This window comes from Budorcas taxicolor, chromosome 4 (genome assembly GCF_023091745.1).
Source record: "Budorcas taxicolor isolate Tak-1 chromosome 4, Takin1.1, whole genome shotgun sequence".
NCBI classification, from domain to species: Eukaryota; Metazoa; Chordata; class Mammalia; order Artiodactyla; family Bovidae; genus Budorcas; species Budorcas taxicolor.
This window is the reverse complement of record NC_068913.1, coordinates 26,542,177-26,562,381: the sequence shown is the minus strand read 5'-3', so window position 1 is coordinate 26,562,381 and position 20,205 is coordinate 26,542,177. Positions and strand designations below refer to the sequence as shown.

The 20,205-nt window shown below is 37.1% G+C and overlaps 1 protein-coding gene across 1 annotated transcript in view; it reads left to right on the top strand.

The window, feature by feature from the left end:
• CRPPA (CDP-L-ribitol pyrophosphorylase A) overlaps positions 1 to 14,979 on the top strand; it is a 372,890-nt gene extending 357,911 nt beyond the window's left edge. Inside the window, exon 10 of the mRNA XM_052638722.1 lies at positions 14,602 to 14,979. Coding sequence (XP_052494682.1) covers positions 14,602 to 14,706 — 105 coding nt within the window. The 3' untranslated portion in view covers positions 14,707 to 14,979. The remainder of the gene's footprint in view (positions 1 to 14,601) is intronic.
• The last annotated feature ends 5,226 nt before the right edge of the window (positions 14,980 to 20,205 follow it).

The following is a 20,205-nucleotide window of genomic DNA, read 5'->3' as shown; positions in this document are numbered from 1 at the left end:
TTTTAATTGGAGGCTAATTACTTTACAATGTTGTGTTGGTTCTGCCACACATCAACATGAATCCGCCACAGGCGTATACGTGTTCCCCATCCTGAAACCCCCTCCCACCTCCCTCTCCGTAAGCCTGCTCTTCTTTGAGGGCCTTTGCTTACTTTTATGATTCCATACTTGTTTATTTTGGGTTTTTTTACATAGTTTTAAAATATTTTGTGCTTGGAAATCCTAATGCTGGATTCATTTTGAAACTAAACTGGTCTGTTGTTTTCTTCATAGCTTACTATTTTGAGTACATATACGTGTTTATGTGTTTGTCTAACTTACCCAACTACATATTCTGTTAAGTGAAAAAAAAAATCTATCCATTCATATCTTAATATATAACTTATAGCTTAATATCAGGGAACTTCTTGAAATATAGTCATTGAAAGGAATCTCATTCTTATGAAGAAATATAGGTTTTAATACAAAGGGAAATACTTTTCTGTGGAACTTTACAAGTAAAATTTTGGATACTAACTACTAACACATTAAACCAATATTGAAGTCTAATGGTCATGAACTAGACATGTTTTTCTTTTTTAACTGCTCAGAACTATTTCAACAATAATTCTCTCTGCCCACTTACATGTTCCTATCAAGAAGTTTTGTTTGAATTGGGCTATTTTAGTTATCTTTCCTTGATTTAAGTTTGTAGTTAAAATTTTGAATCTAAAGTTTATGGAAAAATTTTACCCAGGCTTTATGTTCTAAGAGAAATTATCAGCATATTTCTCTACTAACATCTGAGCCATCCATTCAGAAAGATAGCCTTCTGAATAATTTTTTTGTCCATCCTATCTTTTCTCACCCATTGTCGAAATAGTACCCATTGCTTAGCAATACCTAGTGTACAAATTTTTTGCTTATGCAACCACCTCAAGTAAGAGAATACCTACATCATTGTCTATTTTATCCTCCTGACTTGGGTATATTAGTGTAAATTTATTATTGTCCCTTACACTTATGTCTGAGACCAGGCTTTTTTTTTTTTCCATAGGAGAGAAATCATGTAGCATAAATTTCTTGTTCTTGACATCTTTCCAGTTTTCAAGTATAGATACAAGTTTTTTCTCTTATTTTTATTTTCAGGAGGTTATTTCTTTAATGATGTATCTTTATCTAAAAATATTGATGCTTCAAATATATCTTAACAGTTTTATATAAACCCAGCTCTTATAGAGTTAATTAGTAAATTCATCTAGTTCGTTTCCTGAGTACCTACTATAGACATAGTACTTTGATTTTAAAATTTAATTTGGGAGAGTTGCCTTTTACTTTCTACAGTTTAGTTAAGAAAATGGGATCTATACATATGCAAACTTGACAAAATATTTGTAAGAGATTGTGAGGCAAACTGTGATCATGCAAATTACTGATGTGCAATAAAATAGATGATTTCATAAGAGGAAGTCATCACAGCCAGGTCTTAGAAAATTCATGTGAGTTAGAAAGACAATTATTGGGATACAATGTTGCTGGAGAAAACTGATTATATCAATATGGCCACAGAAGCCAATTCTATACAGTAAAGGAGGGAAACTATGTTCAGGAGGATTGATTGGGAATAATCTTGAATTCTAAGGTGAATTTTGTGCTGAAAGTAATACCATGAAAATGATTGTTCTAGTAAGGTAAGTGCAGTAGCCAAGAGTAGAAAGAAGTAGCCAGCTAGGATACTCTAGCGGGATCTAGTTACAAAATGGTAAAGACTAGACTTAAATGGTTGGAGTACAGCTAGTGAGGGATGTCACAACACAAACAGCAGGACATGGTAACTGTTGGGTAAGTTGTACACGATCAAAACATTTTTGCTAATTAAATGAGACATTGTGTATGAGACAGCTTTTTCAACTTTATTAGGTTGGGGAATTGATATTGTGAATGATGTTGTAACAAAGTACAGTATGACAGTATGACAAGTCCCAGATCTAGCAATAATTGACACAATAATGAACTGCTTGTTCCTCGAGCCAGACGTCTGGTGCTTTTGGCTGCCCGTGTTTTACCCCACTGTGTTCTGGCTCTGAGCTCTGCATACTTTGGGTCTGTATTAATCTTTATTCTCTGTTCTTATTCAGCAGAGTAACACTGCTGCCCCCATAGGATATTCTTAACCAGTTCTCTCTTGTTTCTTAATTATCCAATTTCACAAATACTTAATGAGCACCTTCACTATGAGCAAGACCTTGTGCCAGGCGTGAAGAATAAAGGAGATGAGAAATGCTATGGAGTGACTGTGTTCATAAGTAAACTCAAGTACGTTTTCACTAGTATTTTTCAGGAGACATTTGTTTCACTCAGACGAGCAAGAGGCAAATACTTTTCATTTGGAGAGAACTGTTTCGTTTTTCTCAGTCTCTTAGTAAATGACTGCTATTTTTCCTGCAGTTTGGGAAATTTACAAACACCAGGCATTTATTTTCATTTCCACTAGGGGACAGTATGTTACCATTAGATTTTTTTTCTTCCATATCAGCAAATTGTATGCAGAAAGGAAATTTAGCCTCTGATTATTTGGATATGATTTTAATTATCTTATACATGTGACACAACTTTAAATATTTCTAAAGTATACAGTTTTGATTTTTGTGTATTTTATGTGGTATGGATGGATACATATGCAGACTTATATACAGAATTTATTTGTTTAGAATGTTTGAAATTTTGTAGCATTTAGATAATTTTTACATGAGTTCACCAAAACAGGGGTGGATGGCAGAAGGATATTAATATCAAAATATAAGCCACTTGAATCTCAGGGCAGTTTTGTAATTCATGGAAATTGAATTAGGCTTTGGATATGAAATTTGCTGAGAAAATGTAATGTTTACCCTTCCTTAAGGATAATTTCTTGAGAAATTTAAAGCCTATATTTATATATATATTTTTTAATTATAAATTTTCTTTTAACAAGGTACATTGTATTCTTTACGAATGATATTCATGGAAAATGAAAATCTCTAAAAGATTTTCTTTTAAGTTGTCTATAAAGATTTGGAGAACAGTGATGTCATAGCTTTTCCTGCCATTCTTTGAGACACTATCCTACAAAAGTCACATAAATTTGATTCTAACAGCATACCATAAATTTGTTTATACTTCTTTATTCAAGTAGTGATTGTCTGTGTGATAGGGTAATAGGGTTTAATGTTTAGAAATATACCTTTAAAAAGTACTTTAAGTTTAGCCACACTGGGGTATGGCTTCCCTATTGTCTCTAACAGTGAAGAATCTGCCTGCAATGCAGGAGACCTGGGTTTGATCTCTGGGTCCAGAAGGTCCTCTGGAGAAGAGAATGACTACCCACTCCAGTATTCTTGCCTGGAGAATTCCACAGACAGAGGAGACTGGTAGGCTATAGTCCTGGGGTTGTAAAGAGTCAGACGTGACTGAGCCACTAACACTTTCACTTTGCACACTGGGTATAGTTTTGCTGAAAGTTGTCCTTTGAGAAAACTGAGAGAGATAGTTGATCAGTAAGGAACTTTGAGGATATGGCATTACAGAAAATCGACCACTTGTACACTTGCAGCGCATCCCTTGCCTCTGGACTGGCAGACTTTGCCTATCTAAATTGTGCAGTGGATGGTGATGCTGCGCTGTGCTTAGTCACTCGGTCATGTCTGACTCTTTGCGACCCCGTGGACGGTAGCCCACCAGGCTCCTCTCTCCATGAGATTCTCCAGGCAAGAATTCTGGAGTGGGTTGCCATGCCCTCCGCCAGGGGATCTTCCCAACCCAGGGACAGAACCCAGGTCTCAGAGCAGGGGAAAAGAAAACCTGCTGTGAATGATGAGGTACCCTCTTCATCCCCAGTCTTCTGTGACAATAAAGAAATCCTCTTTCCCTTGATTTTCAGAGACCTTGCCAAAGGTTTCAAAGTCCCATGAGAGACACGTGTACCCCAGTGTTCATCGCAGCACTGTTTACAATAACTAGCACATGGAAGCAACCTAGATGTCCATTGGCAGATGGATGGATAAGAAAGCTGTGGTACATTTACACAGTGGAATATTACTCAGCTATTAAAAAGAATGCATTTGAATCAGTTCTAATGAGGTGGATGAAACTGGGGCCTATTATACAGAGCGAAGTAAGTCAGAAAGAAAAACACCAATATAGTATATTAACGCATATATATGGAATTTAGAAAGATGGTAATGATGACCCTATATGTGAGACTGCAAAAGAGACACAGATATAAAGAACAGCCTTTTGGACTCTGTAGGACAAGGCGAGGGTGGGATGACTTGAGAGAATAGCATTGAAACATGTGTATTACCATATGTGAAATAGATCGCCAGTCCAAGTTCAGTGCATGAAACAGGGCACTCAGAGCCAGTGCACTGGGACAACCCCGAGGGATGGGGTGGGGAGGGAGCTGGGGGGGGGTTCAGGGTGGGGGACACATGGATACCCGTGGCCGATTCATGTCAACGTATGGCATAACCACTACAATATTGTGAAGTAATTAACCTCCAATTAAATAAATTAATTAATTTTTAAAAAAACAAAGACAAATGGGGCCTAATTTAACTTAAAAGATTTTACAGAATAAAGGAAACCTTTTGACAAAACAAAAAGACAGCCTACCAAATGGGAGAAAATATATGCAAATCGCATAACCAATAAGGGATTGATATCCAAAATATGTAAACAGTTCATAGAAGTCAATATAAAAAACAATGTAATTAAAAAGTGGGCAGAAGACCTATATCGGCCTCTTCTTCAGGGTTGGCCCGCTCTCACGCCTTGAGGGTGTACTATCCTTTGTTTACCAAATAAAACTCTTAAGTTGCAACCCAAAAAAAAGTCCCATGAGAATTTTTGCATTGAAAAAAATTTTACAATACTGAAAATAAGAGATATAATCATGGGAAGGAAACCTATCCATCAACCAAAAAATGAAAAAAAGATACAGTATGTACAAAAAAACCCTCCAAGTACAGGGTTGTATTGATAAGACTTAATTACTCTAGAGTAAATTGAGAATTATATTTTTATTTTTATTTATTTTTTTACATTATTTTTATGTTTTATTTTAAATATAGTTATTTTTGCTTACTGGATCTTTTTTTTTTAATTTTTAGTTTTACTTTATTTTGCTTTACAATACTGTATTGGTTTTGCCATCCATTGACATGAATCAGCCACGGGTGTACATTAGTTCCCAATCCTAAACCCCCCTCCCACCTCCCACCTCATATCATCTCTCTGGGTCATCCCCATGCACCAGCCCCAAGCATCCTGTATCCTGTATAGAACATAGACTGGCGATTCATTTCTTACATGATAGTATACGTGTTTCAATGCCATTCTCCCAAATCATCCCACCCTCTCCCTCTCCCACAGAGTCCAAAGAGAATTATATTTTTAAAAGATAAAAGTAATCACAACTTTCATGAATCTTTCATCTAAACACAGTGTATAATAGCCAGGACATGGAAACAACCTAGATGTGCATCAGCAGATGAATGGATAAGAAAGCTGTGGTACATATACACAATGGAGTATTACTCAGCCATTAAAAAGAATACATGTGAATCAGTTCTAATGAGGTGGATGAAACTGGAGCCGATTATGCAGAGTGAAGTAAGCCAGAAAGAAAAACACCAATACAGTATACTAACACATATATATGGAACTTAGAAAGGTGGTAATGATGACCCTGTATGCGAGACAGCAAAAGAGACACAGATGTGTAGAGCGGACTTTTGGACTCTGTGGGAGAGGGAGAGGGTGGGATGATTTGGGAGAATGGCACTGAAACACGTATACTATCATGTAAGAAACGAATCGCCAGTCTATGTTCGATACAGGATACAGGATGCTTGGGGCTGGTGCATGGGGATGATCCAGAGAGATGCTATGGGGTGGGAGGTGGGAGGGGGGTTCAGGATGGGGAACTCATGTACATCCGTGGCTGATTCATGTCAATGGATGACAAAACCAATACAGTATTGTAAAGCAAAATAAAGTAAAAATAAAAATTAAAAAAATAAAACTAAAAAAAAAAAAGTGTATTTCTTCAGAGAAATGTCTGTTCAGAGCCTGTATCCATTTTTTAACTGGGTTGTTTGTTTTCTTTTCTGTTAAGTTGTATAAGGTCTTAAAATATATATATATTATGGATTATACATCAATTATACTTCACTATAAAATAAAAATGTTTTTAAAATAACATATTTTATCCTAATTCTGAAGGTACAAAGTGATAACGAAATAGTTAAATATGACAAGTTTCTAGTTACAACCCATGGTGAATTCTAATGCTAAATAATTCAGTTTGAGGATATAAAAAATTTAAAATAGCAATTTTATGTTGATATTTTATTTGATATTTTTCCTGATATTTTAAAAAATCCAGCTGTAAGAAACTCTTCAAGATGTCAGTGAGAAATTGCTAACCTGCTGAATAAAATTAAGTACATACATTTCGGTTGTTACTTTTAGCTTGACTTCCATTATATCTTTCTTAACCTCTAAATCAGCAGAAAGCTAAAACTTTGTGAATTATTGCTATGATTCTTTTGGTGATCTTTTATTGAAAATTGCAATATTCAAACAAAAACATTTTCTTTGTACAGATTTTGAGTATTTTGGTGGGGGTAAAAATGTAGACAGTATTATGAATTGTCAGTTTTATATAGCAAATCAAATTTAGTTCCTTGAATTTAGATAGTATTGAAAGTAAGTTTTACAAAGCTTACTTTTCTTACTAGAATAAAATGTGTTTATTCTGAAAATTTTGAAAATAAAGCGAAATATAAAGATGAAATAAAAATAGCCATAAATCTATCATCCAAGAATAACTCTTGTTTACATTTTGATATCTTTCTGTCCATTAATCAAAGAAACCTGGCTACTTTATGACCAGTTTCTAGTTTATAGTATAGCTTTAACCAAGAAAAAAAGTGGATGTTGCATTTTCCAGCTAGAAGTTATATTATTATTTTACGAGATGATAGTGTTTGCAATTATTATATTTTTTCTAAAATGTGACATTGTTATTAAGTGAATAGTGTGATAAAGTAAAAGAAGTAATTCCTGTTATGACAATAATTTAGATTTAAGCAGAAATGTTGCGACGCTATGGACTATAGCCTGCCAGACTCCTCTGTCCATGGGATTCTCCAGGCAAGAACACTGCAGTGGGTGACCATTTCCTCCTCTAGAGGATCTTCCTGACCTAGGAATGGAGGCTGCATCTCTTACTCTCCTGCACTGGCAGGTGGATTCTTCACCTCTAGTGCTACTTGGAAAATACCGTAGACTTTAACATATCTTTTTATATATCCTCCCATTTTTCGTTTAATTCAAAAAAATTAATGCTTTTGTTTTTTATGTGTTATATAAACATTAATGTGCCATGTTCACAGTTTATTCTCTCTGACTGCCGAGTATAAATCAAGGTAAACCTGAAGCCTACAAATAAATGTTGCTAATGTTACGCATAGAGGTTCCCTGATGAGTCAGTGGTAAAGAATCTGCATCCAGTGCAGGAAATGTGAGTGCAGTCTCTGGTTCCAGAAGATCCATGCCCTGGGGAAGGAAATGGCAACCTATTCTTGCCTGGGAAATCTCATGGACAGAAGAGCTTGGCAGGCTAAAAGTCCATGGGGGTCACAAAAGCGTCAGATACAATTTAGCAACTGAACAACAAAAGTTACACATTGTAAATAAACTGCTGATTAATTTGGGTTCTTTTTTCTTAATTTTTTGTTGGGTGCACACTTTTCTTACCATACCTACATAAATTCTAGCTTATCACACTGATATGCCACTCTAAGAATCAGTCATTTCTTGTCGCAAAATATTTCTTCTCCATCTTGGAACTCTACAACATTTTCCTCCTCTTTCTCTCATCATTTTATCCTGTCTCCCTGAGGAACCACTCCTGCCTTTTGTGATCCTACCACGCTCTGAATCCCCTCATTTCTCTTATGCCCAGCTATAGCCATGTTACCTAGTCTCTTGAGAGTCCCTTGGACAGCAAGGAGATCCAACCAGTCCATCCTAAAGGAGATCAGCCCTGAATATTCATTGGAAGGACTGATGATGAAGCTGAAGCTCAAATACTTTGGCCACCTGATGTGAAGAGCTGACTCATTTGAAAAGACCCTGATGCTGAGAAAGATTGGGGGCAGGAGGAGAAGGGGACGACAGAGGATGAGATGGCTGGATGGCATCACCGACACAATGGACGGGTTTGGGTAGACTCTAGGAGTTGGTGATAGACAGGGAGGCCTGGCATGCTGCAGTTCACCGGGTCTCAAAGAGTCGGACAGGACTGAGCGACTGAACTTTTTTTTTTTTTTTTCTTCTTTTGCTGCTTTGTGTTCTACTTCTTTACTTGTCAAGTAATATTTTACTGCCTGTCATACATTAGTTATAATACATTATAAAAGTAGTTCTGACTTATTTTAGCTTCTTGCAAAGAATAAAATTTGCTCTGGCGAGCACTTGTGTTATTGGGAAATCAACTTGCTATTCTGGAGGTTGTTAAAGCTTTGTTCGGGCAGCTCTCGTTCAGTTTTGTCCTTATTCCTGGGCTGTAGGCATGGTCAGATATCAGTCAGATATCTCGGCTGAAGGTCATGAATGTTCACCAAGGTCTCCATGTTCCAGCCTAAATCACATCTAATCTCCTAAGTACAGAGCAGCTTCTGAAATCTCTGCTCCTCCCTCCAGTTTGCCAGCAATTATTCTCTTTTAGTCGCCATGGAGTCTCTTCCTATGCAAGCACCAAGTAGGAACTGGCCAAACAAGTGGAATTTTCAGCAGAATTTTAGGAATTCTTTGCAACTCTCCCCTTACCATGATATTTTTTGCCCAATAGGAGCCACTTGGGCAATTTTAAATTGTAACCTCTGTTTTTAACATCCAGAGAGACCGTCATTCTCTTGGGCTCTATTTCTCCTCTTCATAAGTTTTGAAAAATTCTCTTAACAAGACATCTGGGGTGAATGTTAGCCAATGGTCTCTGCTTTCAAGGATGGTGGACATGTGTTGGTTACTGTCTTAGATCTGTAAACAACATTTTTACCTAGAGTTTTTCAGGTTTAATGGTTGTGTGTGGTGAATTAGTGAGTAGGTGATATCAACTACAATGTTGTGGCTCCATAAAAATATTTTTAGCAGCTGTTATAATAGAATATTTGTTAGATGTCGGTGATTTACATGTCTTACTTGGTTTAGTCCTTACCAAAAAGATTCTGTAAAGTATATCAAGAGGGACTTTCCTGGCAGTCCAGTGGTTAAGACTTCACCTTCCAATGCAGAGAGTATGAGTTTGATTCCTGCTTGGGGAGCTAAGATCTCACATACCTAGTGGCCAAAAATCCAAAACATAAAACAGAAGGAATATTGTAACAGATTCAAAAAAGACTTTAAAAAAATGGTCCACATCAAAAAAGTATTCAAAAAAAAAATCAGGAATACATATCTTCAGCATGACTTTTCAGCGTTCATGTTGACCTTGTTCATGCAGTTTTAACATTACACATTTTATCCTGTAATATTTGGAACACAGACAGGAATGAATGCCTATACCATATATGTAAATATGGATGAATGATAATAAAATGTCCACCTGTAATGCCCCTCACATCTTTTGTCTCCACCAAGAGTTAAAATACTGTTTTGCAAATCCATTTTCCGCAGGAAATGCATGTTAAAGATTTATTTGCATTTTTTTTTACTTATGTTATCAATACTTCTTAGAGAAATGGAGTTTTGAGATGAGTTTGAAATCCATAAATTATTTGTATATCTAATCTGTGTACCTACTAGAATTTTCTAAGTATGTGTCTGTCTCACCATCTTCTGTAAATTAGCTCTTAAAATTCCATGCTTTTCAAAGATGAAATGATTGAGCCCAGGCAGAGGGAAAACAAATATTTAGTGAAATACCATAGGTTCTTTTCACTGAATTCTAATCTTTGCAATTGCAAATGATGCCTGTAAACAATTGTGAATCTTTAGAAGAACATTCTTACTTAAATTCATTATTAGTTAGATATGTAAGTTATGGAGCAATCAAAATGAGCATAGAAGATTTATTCCAAGATAGAGTAATGTGATTTTTCTAGCCCTAGAATCTTAAACTCCTTGGAAGAAAAGTTATAACCAACCTAGATAGCATATTCAAAAGCAGAGACATTACTTTGCCGACTAAAGTCTGTCTAGTCAAGGCTATGGTTTTTCCTGTGGTCATGTATGGATGTGAGAGTTGGACTGTGAAGAAGGCTGAGCACTGAAGAATTGATGCGTTTGAACTGTGGTGTTGGAGAAGACTCTTGAGAGTCCCTTGGACTGCAAGGAGATCCAACCAGTCCATTCTGAAGGAGATCAGCCCTGGGATTTCTTTGGAAGGAATGATGCTGAAGCTGAAACTCCAGTACTTTGGCCACCTCATGCGAAGAGTTGACTCATTGGAAAAGACTGTGATGCTGGGAGGGATTGGGGGCAGGAGGAGAAGGGGATGACAGAGGATGAGATGGCTGGATGGCATCACTGACTCGATGGACGTGACTCTGAGTGAACTCCGGGAGTTAGTGATGGACAGGGAGGCCTGGTGTGCTGCGATTCACGGGGTCGCAAAGAGTTGGACACGACTGAGCGACTGAACTGAACTGAACTGAACAGAATCTTAAACAGACTTTTTTTTCTGCCTTCATTTCTTTGTTACTATGCTGCTTTCATTATAAGTGTAAACTGGTTTCAAAGAGACTATGCAGATCACCTTTTCGTGTTTATTTTTGAATGGAAAGTCTTAATTATCATGATCTGTTGTATATCTCAATTTAACGAGACTTAGAAATAGATGTGTATCATACCCTGCAACATTGTAATTAATTAATCATTAAGAGTGACAAATATGTGTCTATAGTTGTTTTCTAGTTTTTTCAGTTTTAGAATACTTATTTCTATATTTATGAATGGTGTGTCACAAATGATATCTACTCCTATCTGTGAATCACGTTTTAAGCTCAAACATATCTGGCTTTTAAATGATTTGTTAGTGTGATTTCATATTCTTGAAACTGATACAGAATTTGAAATCCATTATTGAAATGTCGTTGAAACTCACAAGAGGCGAAGTAGCCACTCTTCAGCCCCAGTTCACCTTCCCCATCTCCACCTCTTAGAACACAATCAGGGAAACTGATGAAAAGAGTAGCTGAAGCAGAGATAATCTCTTAACTATCTTCATCAAAGATGAGAAACCTAAGCCTGGGCTAGTGTAGGCATGGTGGTAGTGGGAAGGCTTCGATAAGATAGCATTCTTTGCACAGTTGCCAGACTTCTGGGTAAATATGTAAATAGGAGTAAACAAAGTAATCAAATACTTGTCATTGTTAATAAATGAATCAAATGGAAAGGGTGAATATATGTCCATCAGAGTCAAAGCTCCCTTTGCTTTGAATTTGGTAGTTTAAGGAGTGCTACAGTGTGTCAGGCATTGAACTAGATTTTTCATCTTCAAAGATAAAATATTCTTTGTGTCAAGAAACAGCTCTTGTTATATGGCAGCCTGGAAGGGAGAGGAGTTTGGGGAGAATGGATACATATATACGTATGGCTGAGTCCTTTTGCTGTTCACCTGAAACTATCACATTGTTAATTGGCTATACCCCAATACAAAGTAAAAGGTCTTTTAAAAATGTGAAAGAAAGAAACTGATCATCTGGTGGAATAGGTGGTCAGCTAGAAAGACTATTAGAATTAAGTAAATATTCACCTCACTCAAATTGTATTGGAGAACAGCAGTCAAAGAGATTTTAAGAGTCACTGCTGCCTGAGTTGAACCTCAGAGTTAGTTGGGTCAACTAGGCTAGGATGCAAGTGGGACAGCTTTTCTGACAAAGGGATTAGTTAGTGCAAAGGGATGAAAGCTTGGGAAATGGCTTGTATGGGCAATCTTAAACAGTTCTACATAGCTTGGAAAACCGAGTGATTTTAAGGGAATAGTAAGAAGCGGCTTGGAAGGATAAAAGACCTGCCAGTTCATAACGGATCCTGAAGTTTAAAGATAGCCTTCAAAGGATTTTAGGCAGAATTATGATGAGATCAGATTTTTATTATTTATAATCAGTGTTTTCATTGCTATGGAGGAAATAGGATAGAAGAGGACAGACTTTAGAGAGACTACAGGATTGTTTCAGTAATTTGGGGCCAAGGTATTATGCTGAGAGTGGCAGTTTGAGTGGAATATATGGATAAAGAGGTAGAAGCAGGGGGTGCTAGCAATATATTGAATGTTGGGATAAGGCATTGTGGAAATGCCAACGTGTGGAAACTGGTCACTAGGTCGCTCCATTTGGATATAGCTCAGTTCATCACCCTAGGACCTTAAGGTATTAACTCTGTTTCCACTTTCATTTTCCTTTCATATTATCATCCCTTCATACATGCAGGAAGCCTAAATAATTTTTAAAAACCCAGAATTTCATAGAATATGCATTTCAAAGGAAGAATGTGATTTCAAAGGCAAAAACCACGTTTTAGCAACTTGTGAGGTAACTCATTTCACAAATCTGCCTGATAATTTACTTAAGAAACAAGAAGATTTTTTTCCCCTCCACACCAGTTCTCACAGTTTATAACAGTTTGTTGTTGAAGAACACTAAGAAAAAGATGAAAAGAATTGCATCATCAGAGAAATGCTCACACTTCAGTGAAGAGCCAAAGTTGGTCAGATATTGGATTCAGGGAAAATAACCTTTTGTTTCACAGTATTAGCATTTGAAATTGTGTCAGTGCTTTTCTTGGTACTTTCTGCAGATATTTTTTCTATAACAAAAGTGCTTATAAAAGCATTTCTCCTTTATCTGGGGCACCAAGTCCCTGCCAGTGGCTGCAGTCTGATTTCTAGCAGTGCTGAGCCCTTAGAACAGCAAGCCAGTGCAGAGTGACTCCATAAACTCATACTAGCAGAGCGTCTATGATTGGAGGTTGCCAGCGACTGAGTTCTGGTCTGGTTTCTGGTAGGGCTGAGTTCCAGTCCTCCCTTCTCTGGAGGCCCAGGGTAAAGTCCCATAATGCCTGGGTATCTGCAGGTGCCAGGAGATGTCTGTAAGGCCACCCCTTTTGTCCCCCTCTTACCCCTCCTCCTCCTTTCAGGCTGGCTTCCTTTCCTCCCTTTGAAATGTTTGAAGACCTGAGATATTTTCATTTACTCTGTTAGTACTTGGATCTGAAGTTCTGTCTCTATAGGCGATTTTCTGAGAGACTGTATTCCTGTATTTAAGGGAGTGTCTGATGAAGACTACCAAGTATATATGTGTGTTTCAACTCTGTGTTCTGTGTTGTGATTTTTGATGGCCACTTTGCTTTGTCTGGCCACCATTTGGTTTAAACCTGCTGCCATTTTGTTAGAACTTGATTTTCTTTCCCTGTGCCTTGAGACCAGGGCTCTTAGGAACACTTACCTAGACCATCTCTGACTCCTGAGACTGAGGGAGAAAATGGGGAAAAAGCCTTTAAAATTTTTATTTATTCCAACTGTTTTTTATAAACTAGTAAATACCTGATATTAATGTTCATTTGTTGACCTAATATAGACATGTCTTAGAGTAATTGACTTCCCTGGTGGCTCAGACGGTAAAGCATCTGCCTACAATGTGGGAGACCTGGGTTCAATCCCTGCATTGGGAAGATCTCCTGGAGAAGGGAATGGCAACCCACTCCAGTATTCTTGCCTGGAAAATCCCATGGACGGAGGAGCCTGGGAGTCTACAGTCCATGGGATGGTAAAGAGTGAGACATGACTGAGCGACTTCACTCAGAGGCTGAGTTTGTGGTTGCCAGGGGCTAAATCTGTGATTGGTGGTTGCCAGGGGCTGAGTCTGTGATTGGTGGTTGCCAGGGGCTGAGGCTATGATTGGTGGCTGCTAGGGGCTGAGAAGTGGAGGAAATGGGGGAGAAATTGGTCAGAGGATAGGAACTTCCAGTTAGGAGATGAGTAAGTTCAGAGAATTTAATGGACAGCCTCGTGGCTGAGTAGTTAACAGTACTGTATTGTATACTTCAAGGTTGCTGAGAGTGTAGATCTGAAATGTTTATGTGTGCATGCTCAGTCCCTCAGTTGTGTCCAACTTTCTGCTACCGCATGGACTGTAGCCCATCAGGCTCCTCTGTCCATAAGGTTTTCCAGACAAGAATACTGGAGTGGGTTGCCATTCCCTACTCCAGGGGATCTTCCTGACCTACAGATGGAACCCCTGTCCCCTGTACTAGCAGATGAATTTTTTTACCACCGAGCCACCTGGAAAGCCCATAAATGTTATTACCCACCTTCAAGTGATATATGTGATGACAAGCCTTACTTGAGCAATAATTTTGCTATATATATATGCACACACATATGTATATGTAGATCACATCCTCACATTATATAGCTTAAATTTATACAGTGTTATACTTACATTTATATCTCTATAAAGTTGGGGGGAAGTTTCCTTAAAGAATATCCTTTTAAAAAGAAAAGTAGCTCCTTGTTAAATGTAATGTGTTGATATCTTTTATTTCTAGAACAAATATTGTTTTATTTTCTTTCAGGAGGAACAGAAGCTACAAGAAAGTTTAAGGCAAGGCGCCACCATTATTGCTGCCTTAATCAAAGAAAGAAATTCTGGACTCATTGGTCAACTACTGGTAGCATAAAGAACATGGAGGAAATTACCTTCTGTGTTCTTAGAAACATTCACCTAAGTATTTCTTTTGTGCTTTCCTCTGAATTGTATATGGTAGAATGTTGAAGTTGTCTCTTATAATTTGTAGGATGTGATGCTTAGGTGAACTTAAAAACATTTTTATGCGTGCCAAATATAAATTCCCTAAATTGGAAAAGAACAAACAAGTGGAAAATAATGGCCTTCACATGAAGAATCTTCTCACAAAGGCATGAAAGGGTAAAATAGAAATAATGAGTAGTCAGCTAATTCTCCAAGGAATGAAAGTTTAGAAAATGTCAACTATTATCTCTATGTTAATTAGTGAATCACTGTATAATGAGACTAATAATTAAGATTAATGATTATTTTTAATTCTAACAGTATCCTTTTTCTGTGGGTTCTTTGAATTGCATTCTGATTTTTCATACCTTGACAAAAAAGAGATAGCAGTGAACTATGATCTGAGTATCTTCACGAATAGCCTCACATTACCTTAGATTCCTAAAGGAGATAGACTCTCCTTCTGCTTTTCTAATGTTTTAAAATTGTATGTTTTCCTTGGTTTATGAAATATAGTTTTGACTTACATTAATTGAAAAGGCTTCTGATTTTTCTGAATAACTTTAAAAGAAGACTGGAAAGTGTCATGAAATTAATACTGGTCCATCTCAAGTTAGTCTTCTGAAAGGTGTACCAACTACTGGTAGTTGTTCAGTTTGGTTCAGTTCAGTCACTCAGTCGTGTCCGACTCTTTGCAACCCCATGAACCGCAGCATGCCAGCCCTCCCTGTCCATCACCAATTCCTGGAGTCCACCCAAACCCATGTCCATTGTGTCGGTGATGCCATCCAACCATCTCATCCTCTGTCGTCCCCTTCTCCTCCTGCCCTCAATCTTTCCCAGCATCAGGGTCTTTTCAAATGAGTCAGTTCTCTGCATCAGGTAGCCCTAAGAATTGGAGTTTCAGCTTCAACATCAGGCCCTCCAATGAACACTCAGGACTGATCTCCTTTAGGATGGACTGGTTGGATCTCCTTGCAGTCCAAGGGACTCCCAAGAGACTTCTCCAACACCACAGTTCAAAAGCATCAATTCTTCAGTGCTCAGCCTTCTTTATAGTCCAGCTCTCACATCCATACATGACTACTGGAAAGACAGACTTGACTAGATGGACCTTTGTTGGCAAAGTAATATCTCTGCTTTTTAATATGCTATCTAGGTTGGTCATAACTTTTCTTCCAAGGAGTAAGTGTCTTTTAATTTCATGGCTGCAATCACCATCTGCAGTGATTTTGGAGCCCCCAAAAATAAAGTCTTGACACAGTTTCCCCATCTATTTGCCATGAAGTGATGAGACCAGAGGCCATGATCTTAGTTTTCTGAATGTTGAGCTTTAAGCCAATTTTTTCAGTCTCCACTTTCACTTTCATCAAGAGGCTCTTTAGTTCTTCTTTGCTTTCTGCCATAAGGGTGGTGTCATCTGCATATCTGAGGTTATTGATATTTCTCCTGGCAATCTTGATTCCAGCTTGTGCTTCTTCCAGCCCAGCATTTCTCATGATGTACTCTGCATAGAAGTTAAATAAGCAGAGTGACAATATACAGGCTTGACGTACTCCTTTTCCTATTTGGAACCAGTCTGTTGTTCCATGTCCAGTTCTAACTGTTGCTTCCTGACCTGTATACAGATTTCTTAAGAGGCAGGTAAGGTGGTCTGGTATTCCCATCTCTTTCAGAATTTTCCACAGTTTATTGTGATCCACACAGTCAAAGGCTTGTTGATTGTTCATCAAATAATTTTAATAACTGCTGCCTTTTTAAGTTCTTATTCTTTCAAATTTCCACTGGTATATACATCTTAGATACTGATGATTTTCCCTTTACCTTATATTTTATAATTCTGCGAATTCAATCATTAGAGATGCTTTTTGTTCTATATATATACTTTATAAAAACACATTAGATAGGGTTATGCAAGAGCTTAACCTGCCACGTGGGAACTGTGAAAGTTGCATAAAATGTTTTCACTTACAGATAGTCTGTGAATTATCTGCCTTGTGCAATCTCTTCTTAACATGTTGGGTAATTTTCCCTTCATTCCCCAAGTATCTTTAGTAATTGGAGAGTTTATATTTTATATTTAAATAATAGTAGAGTATAAAGGACATGAAATAATTGCTGCAGTGTATTCTCCTAGGTGAAGTGGGTTGGTTTGAATGAATGTAGACTTGAATCTAAATTCCTGGGCTCACCATTTTCTCTCTCTCTCTGTCTCTTGGGATGTTAAGAAATATAAATAAATCATTTAATTTAAAATCTCGAGGATGAAAATATATGGGCATTGTGTGGATATTGGTTAGAACTCTCTTTGTTAAGGTGGGTTGGCTGCATTGTAAAAGGTCATAGGTGTTCCTGTTGATGTCTTCAGGTGAGTGTTTTAAGAATTTGAAAGTGCTCATAAAGGCAAAAGGGGAAAAATTATCAAGATTTTAAAGAAAAGATTCATGTCTTAAGGTGCATGTGGGAAACTGGGCATTTCTCTAGCACAAATAATATCAGTGTATCTATTGAGTGCTGGCTGCATCACCTTAGATTTCAGTGGAATAATGGACTGTTCAGTTGAAAGGCATACTGTTTGTTCCAAGGTGAATTCTTCTCTGGTATAACGTTATACCAGATGACCACTTACCTGGGAACAGTTAGTATGCCTTTACCCTAGGCAGTTATAAACATTTAGTGTTGTGAGTTTTAGATAAAATATTAAGTTGGGTCTGAAATCCCCATCATCATTATGGCATTTAATTTTTTTCTTTATAATTTGCAAACTGATTCACAGCATTGGAAATAATTTAAAGAAATCTCCTCACATCCTTTACTGAAAACTGAGGCTCAGAGATCTTCACTGACTTCTCCAAAAACACGTGTCTGCTTAGTAGCAAAAAACAGGGCTTAAACTTGGGTACTAAGAATGAGTTTTAAGCTCATTTCCTATATACCAATGATTGTGGGCAAAGGACATCCAGCAGCAAGGCTGTGGGAAATGAACCAGAGGCTCTGGGTGAGTATTGGAGGAATGGATGCAAAGGGACATGTCAGTCCAGTGGCCACAGAAAGTCCTGAGGCTTTTGGCTTTCCAACATACAGAAATCATAGCTAAGGATAAAGGGAACAAGAGGAATATTCCCCAAGAGAGAAAGGTAAATCAGCTGTGTTAAGAGATCCAGAGGCAACTTTACAGGTATATTTTCATCTTCATTTCTGGAAACATACATTCATGAAAACTGTCCATTTCACATTATTTTCCAAAGTTCCTTTAAAGATAATGGTAAAGTATGCCTGAGGATTGCTGAAATTGCTTTCTACTTGGAAAAATTTGTGGAAAGACAGTTTTCTTTTTAAATGTATGCCACTTAATTACATGCCATTTAAAGTTAGCCTTTTTAGGAGGTTAACACAGTGTGATCAGTGGTTTGATTGACCTTCATTGGTAAGAGGTAGTTTGTTTGTTTGTTTGTTTTCAAGAAAGTGCTCAGTCTGAGAGACGACTTGTTGTAAATACTCATCTGCAGATAAAAGTCAGATCCCTGTTCTACCCAAAGCTATTCTTACTGTGGCCACTTTAAGCATTTTGCATTGGTTTGCCATGAAAAGGCTCTATATTAAACAGTTGACCCTTGCACAGTACAAGTTTGAATTGCATTGGACCACTTATATGTGAGTTTTTTCAGTAGTACCTGCTACAGTACTACACAATGGTTGAATGTTCAGATTGGAAGGAACCATGGATACAAAGGGCCAACTATAAATTATACACAGATTTTCAACTACTGGGGAGGTCAGTGCCCCGAACCCTTGCATCTTAAAGGGTCATCTGTAATTATAACTATCAAATTTTACTTTATATATGTGCATGCAGTATTTATTTTATAAAAATTAATTTGCAATATTACATTTCTTAAGTATGTAAATTTTACTTCCTTTTAATGTTGAAACTAATTATATCAAAGAAACGTAAACTATAATTTAACAAAATGTTAAAGCCATTTAATATAAAGATTTGAAATTATTTTAAAAGTTTAATTAAAAATAAACAGAATAACTGATAAATACATATTGTTTTAGTATTTATTAATATAGTTTCAAATAAGTGGGCTAGAAGTGGCTGTATAGGTGGTGTTTGGCACTGTAACATTTATATATGTTCTCATGTATTTTTAGTTTCACAATTATGAAAGTGTATATATCTTTTAAAGTGAAAATAGGAAACTACTATTAAATATTTTAAATGTTCTCTTTATAAAACAAAATGGGGTAATTGATAACTAAATTATTGATATGTTTAAATCTAATGACAGTTTTCATTGATATTTAGCATATATGTATTTATTTTTCAAACTGACTCAGCCTCAACTGAATAACTAAATACAGTATTCTCAAACTGTAACAGTATGATGTTTTACATTGCATACAAGTAGAATTGGAGATTCATCTATATTCTGTAAAATATATTAAAAATTTACAAAACCAGAAGTCATAATTAGCTTTTTTCTTCTGTCCCTTCTATTTAGCAGGTTTCCCAGCAGTTCCTTTGGCAGCTAAGGATATAAAAGCTGTATTTAGGCACAGTGGAAAAATATTGTGTCCTCTTGATGTCTGCATGGGTGTGGTGGGCTGAATTGCTGTTTAGAAATACTCCTTCCTTCCACTTAGCTTCCACAGGAGGAATTTATGTCCACTTCTTGACTTTGGGATTCATCACAAAACCTCCTTTGGCCAACAGAGCAACTCAGAAGTGGCAGGGCACTGCAGAGATAAGACCTTAGAGACCTTTCATGTTGCTGCTTGCGTTTTCCCACTTCTGACACCACCGTGAGATGCACATCCTCAGCCTGGCTTGCTGCCTCCAAAAGAAAACAAGAGCCTGGATCACCTGACTTCCAGCTAGGCATCAAATGGATGAAAAAGCCCGGCTGAGACTGGCAGGGCCTCCAGCAGACAGGTGAACTCAATAAACATCTATGGGCTTTTTTCTTTTTGTTTTGCTATTACTGAGTTTTGAATCTTTTTATTGAGCACCATAAGCAAGGAAAGGGAATCTGTGGTAGTGTGTGGTACATTTAATCTCAAACGTCTAGAATCTATCTGGAGACACACATTTTGCTAAAGGAGATTAGTTTATAAGGAGACCTGTTGGTTAGGGCAATGATCCCAAAGTCTTAGAAGGTTCTCTGGATGCCTCCTTCCCTGTTAGTTGTTACTAAAGGAGAAAAGTAGACCTGAATATAATAGAAAACTTTTCAGAAGTTAAACTTTCTTGAGTCTAAAATGATATTGCTTATAGAAATAGCTAACATTTGTTGAATGAATTACTGTGTTCCAGAAACTGTTCTTAGTGCTTTTTCATGTGCAAAACTTTTTCTTTATAATAACTTCATGTCCTCAGTAGCATACCAGTCTCCATTTAAAAGACGAAGAAACCAAGGTACGT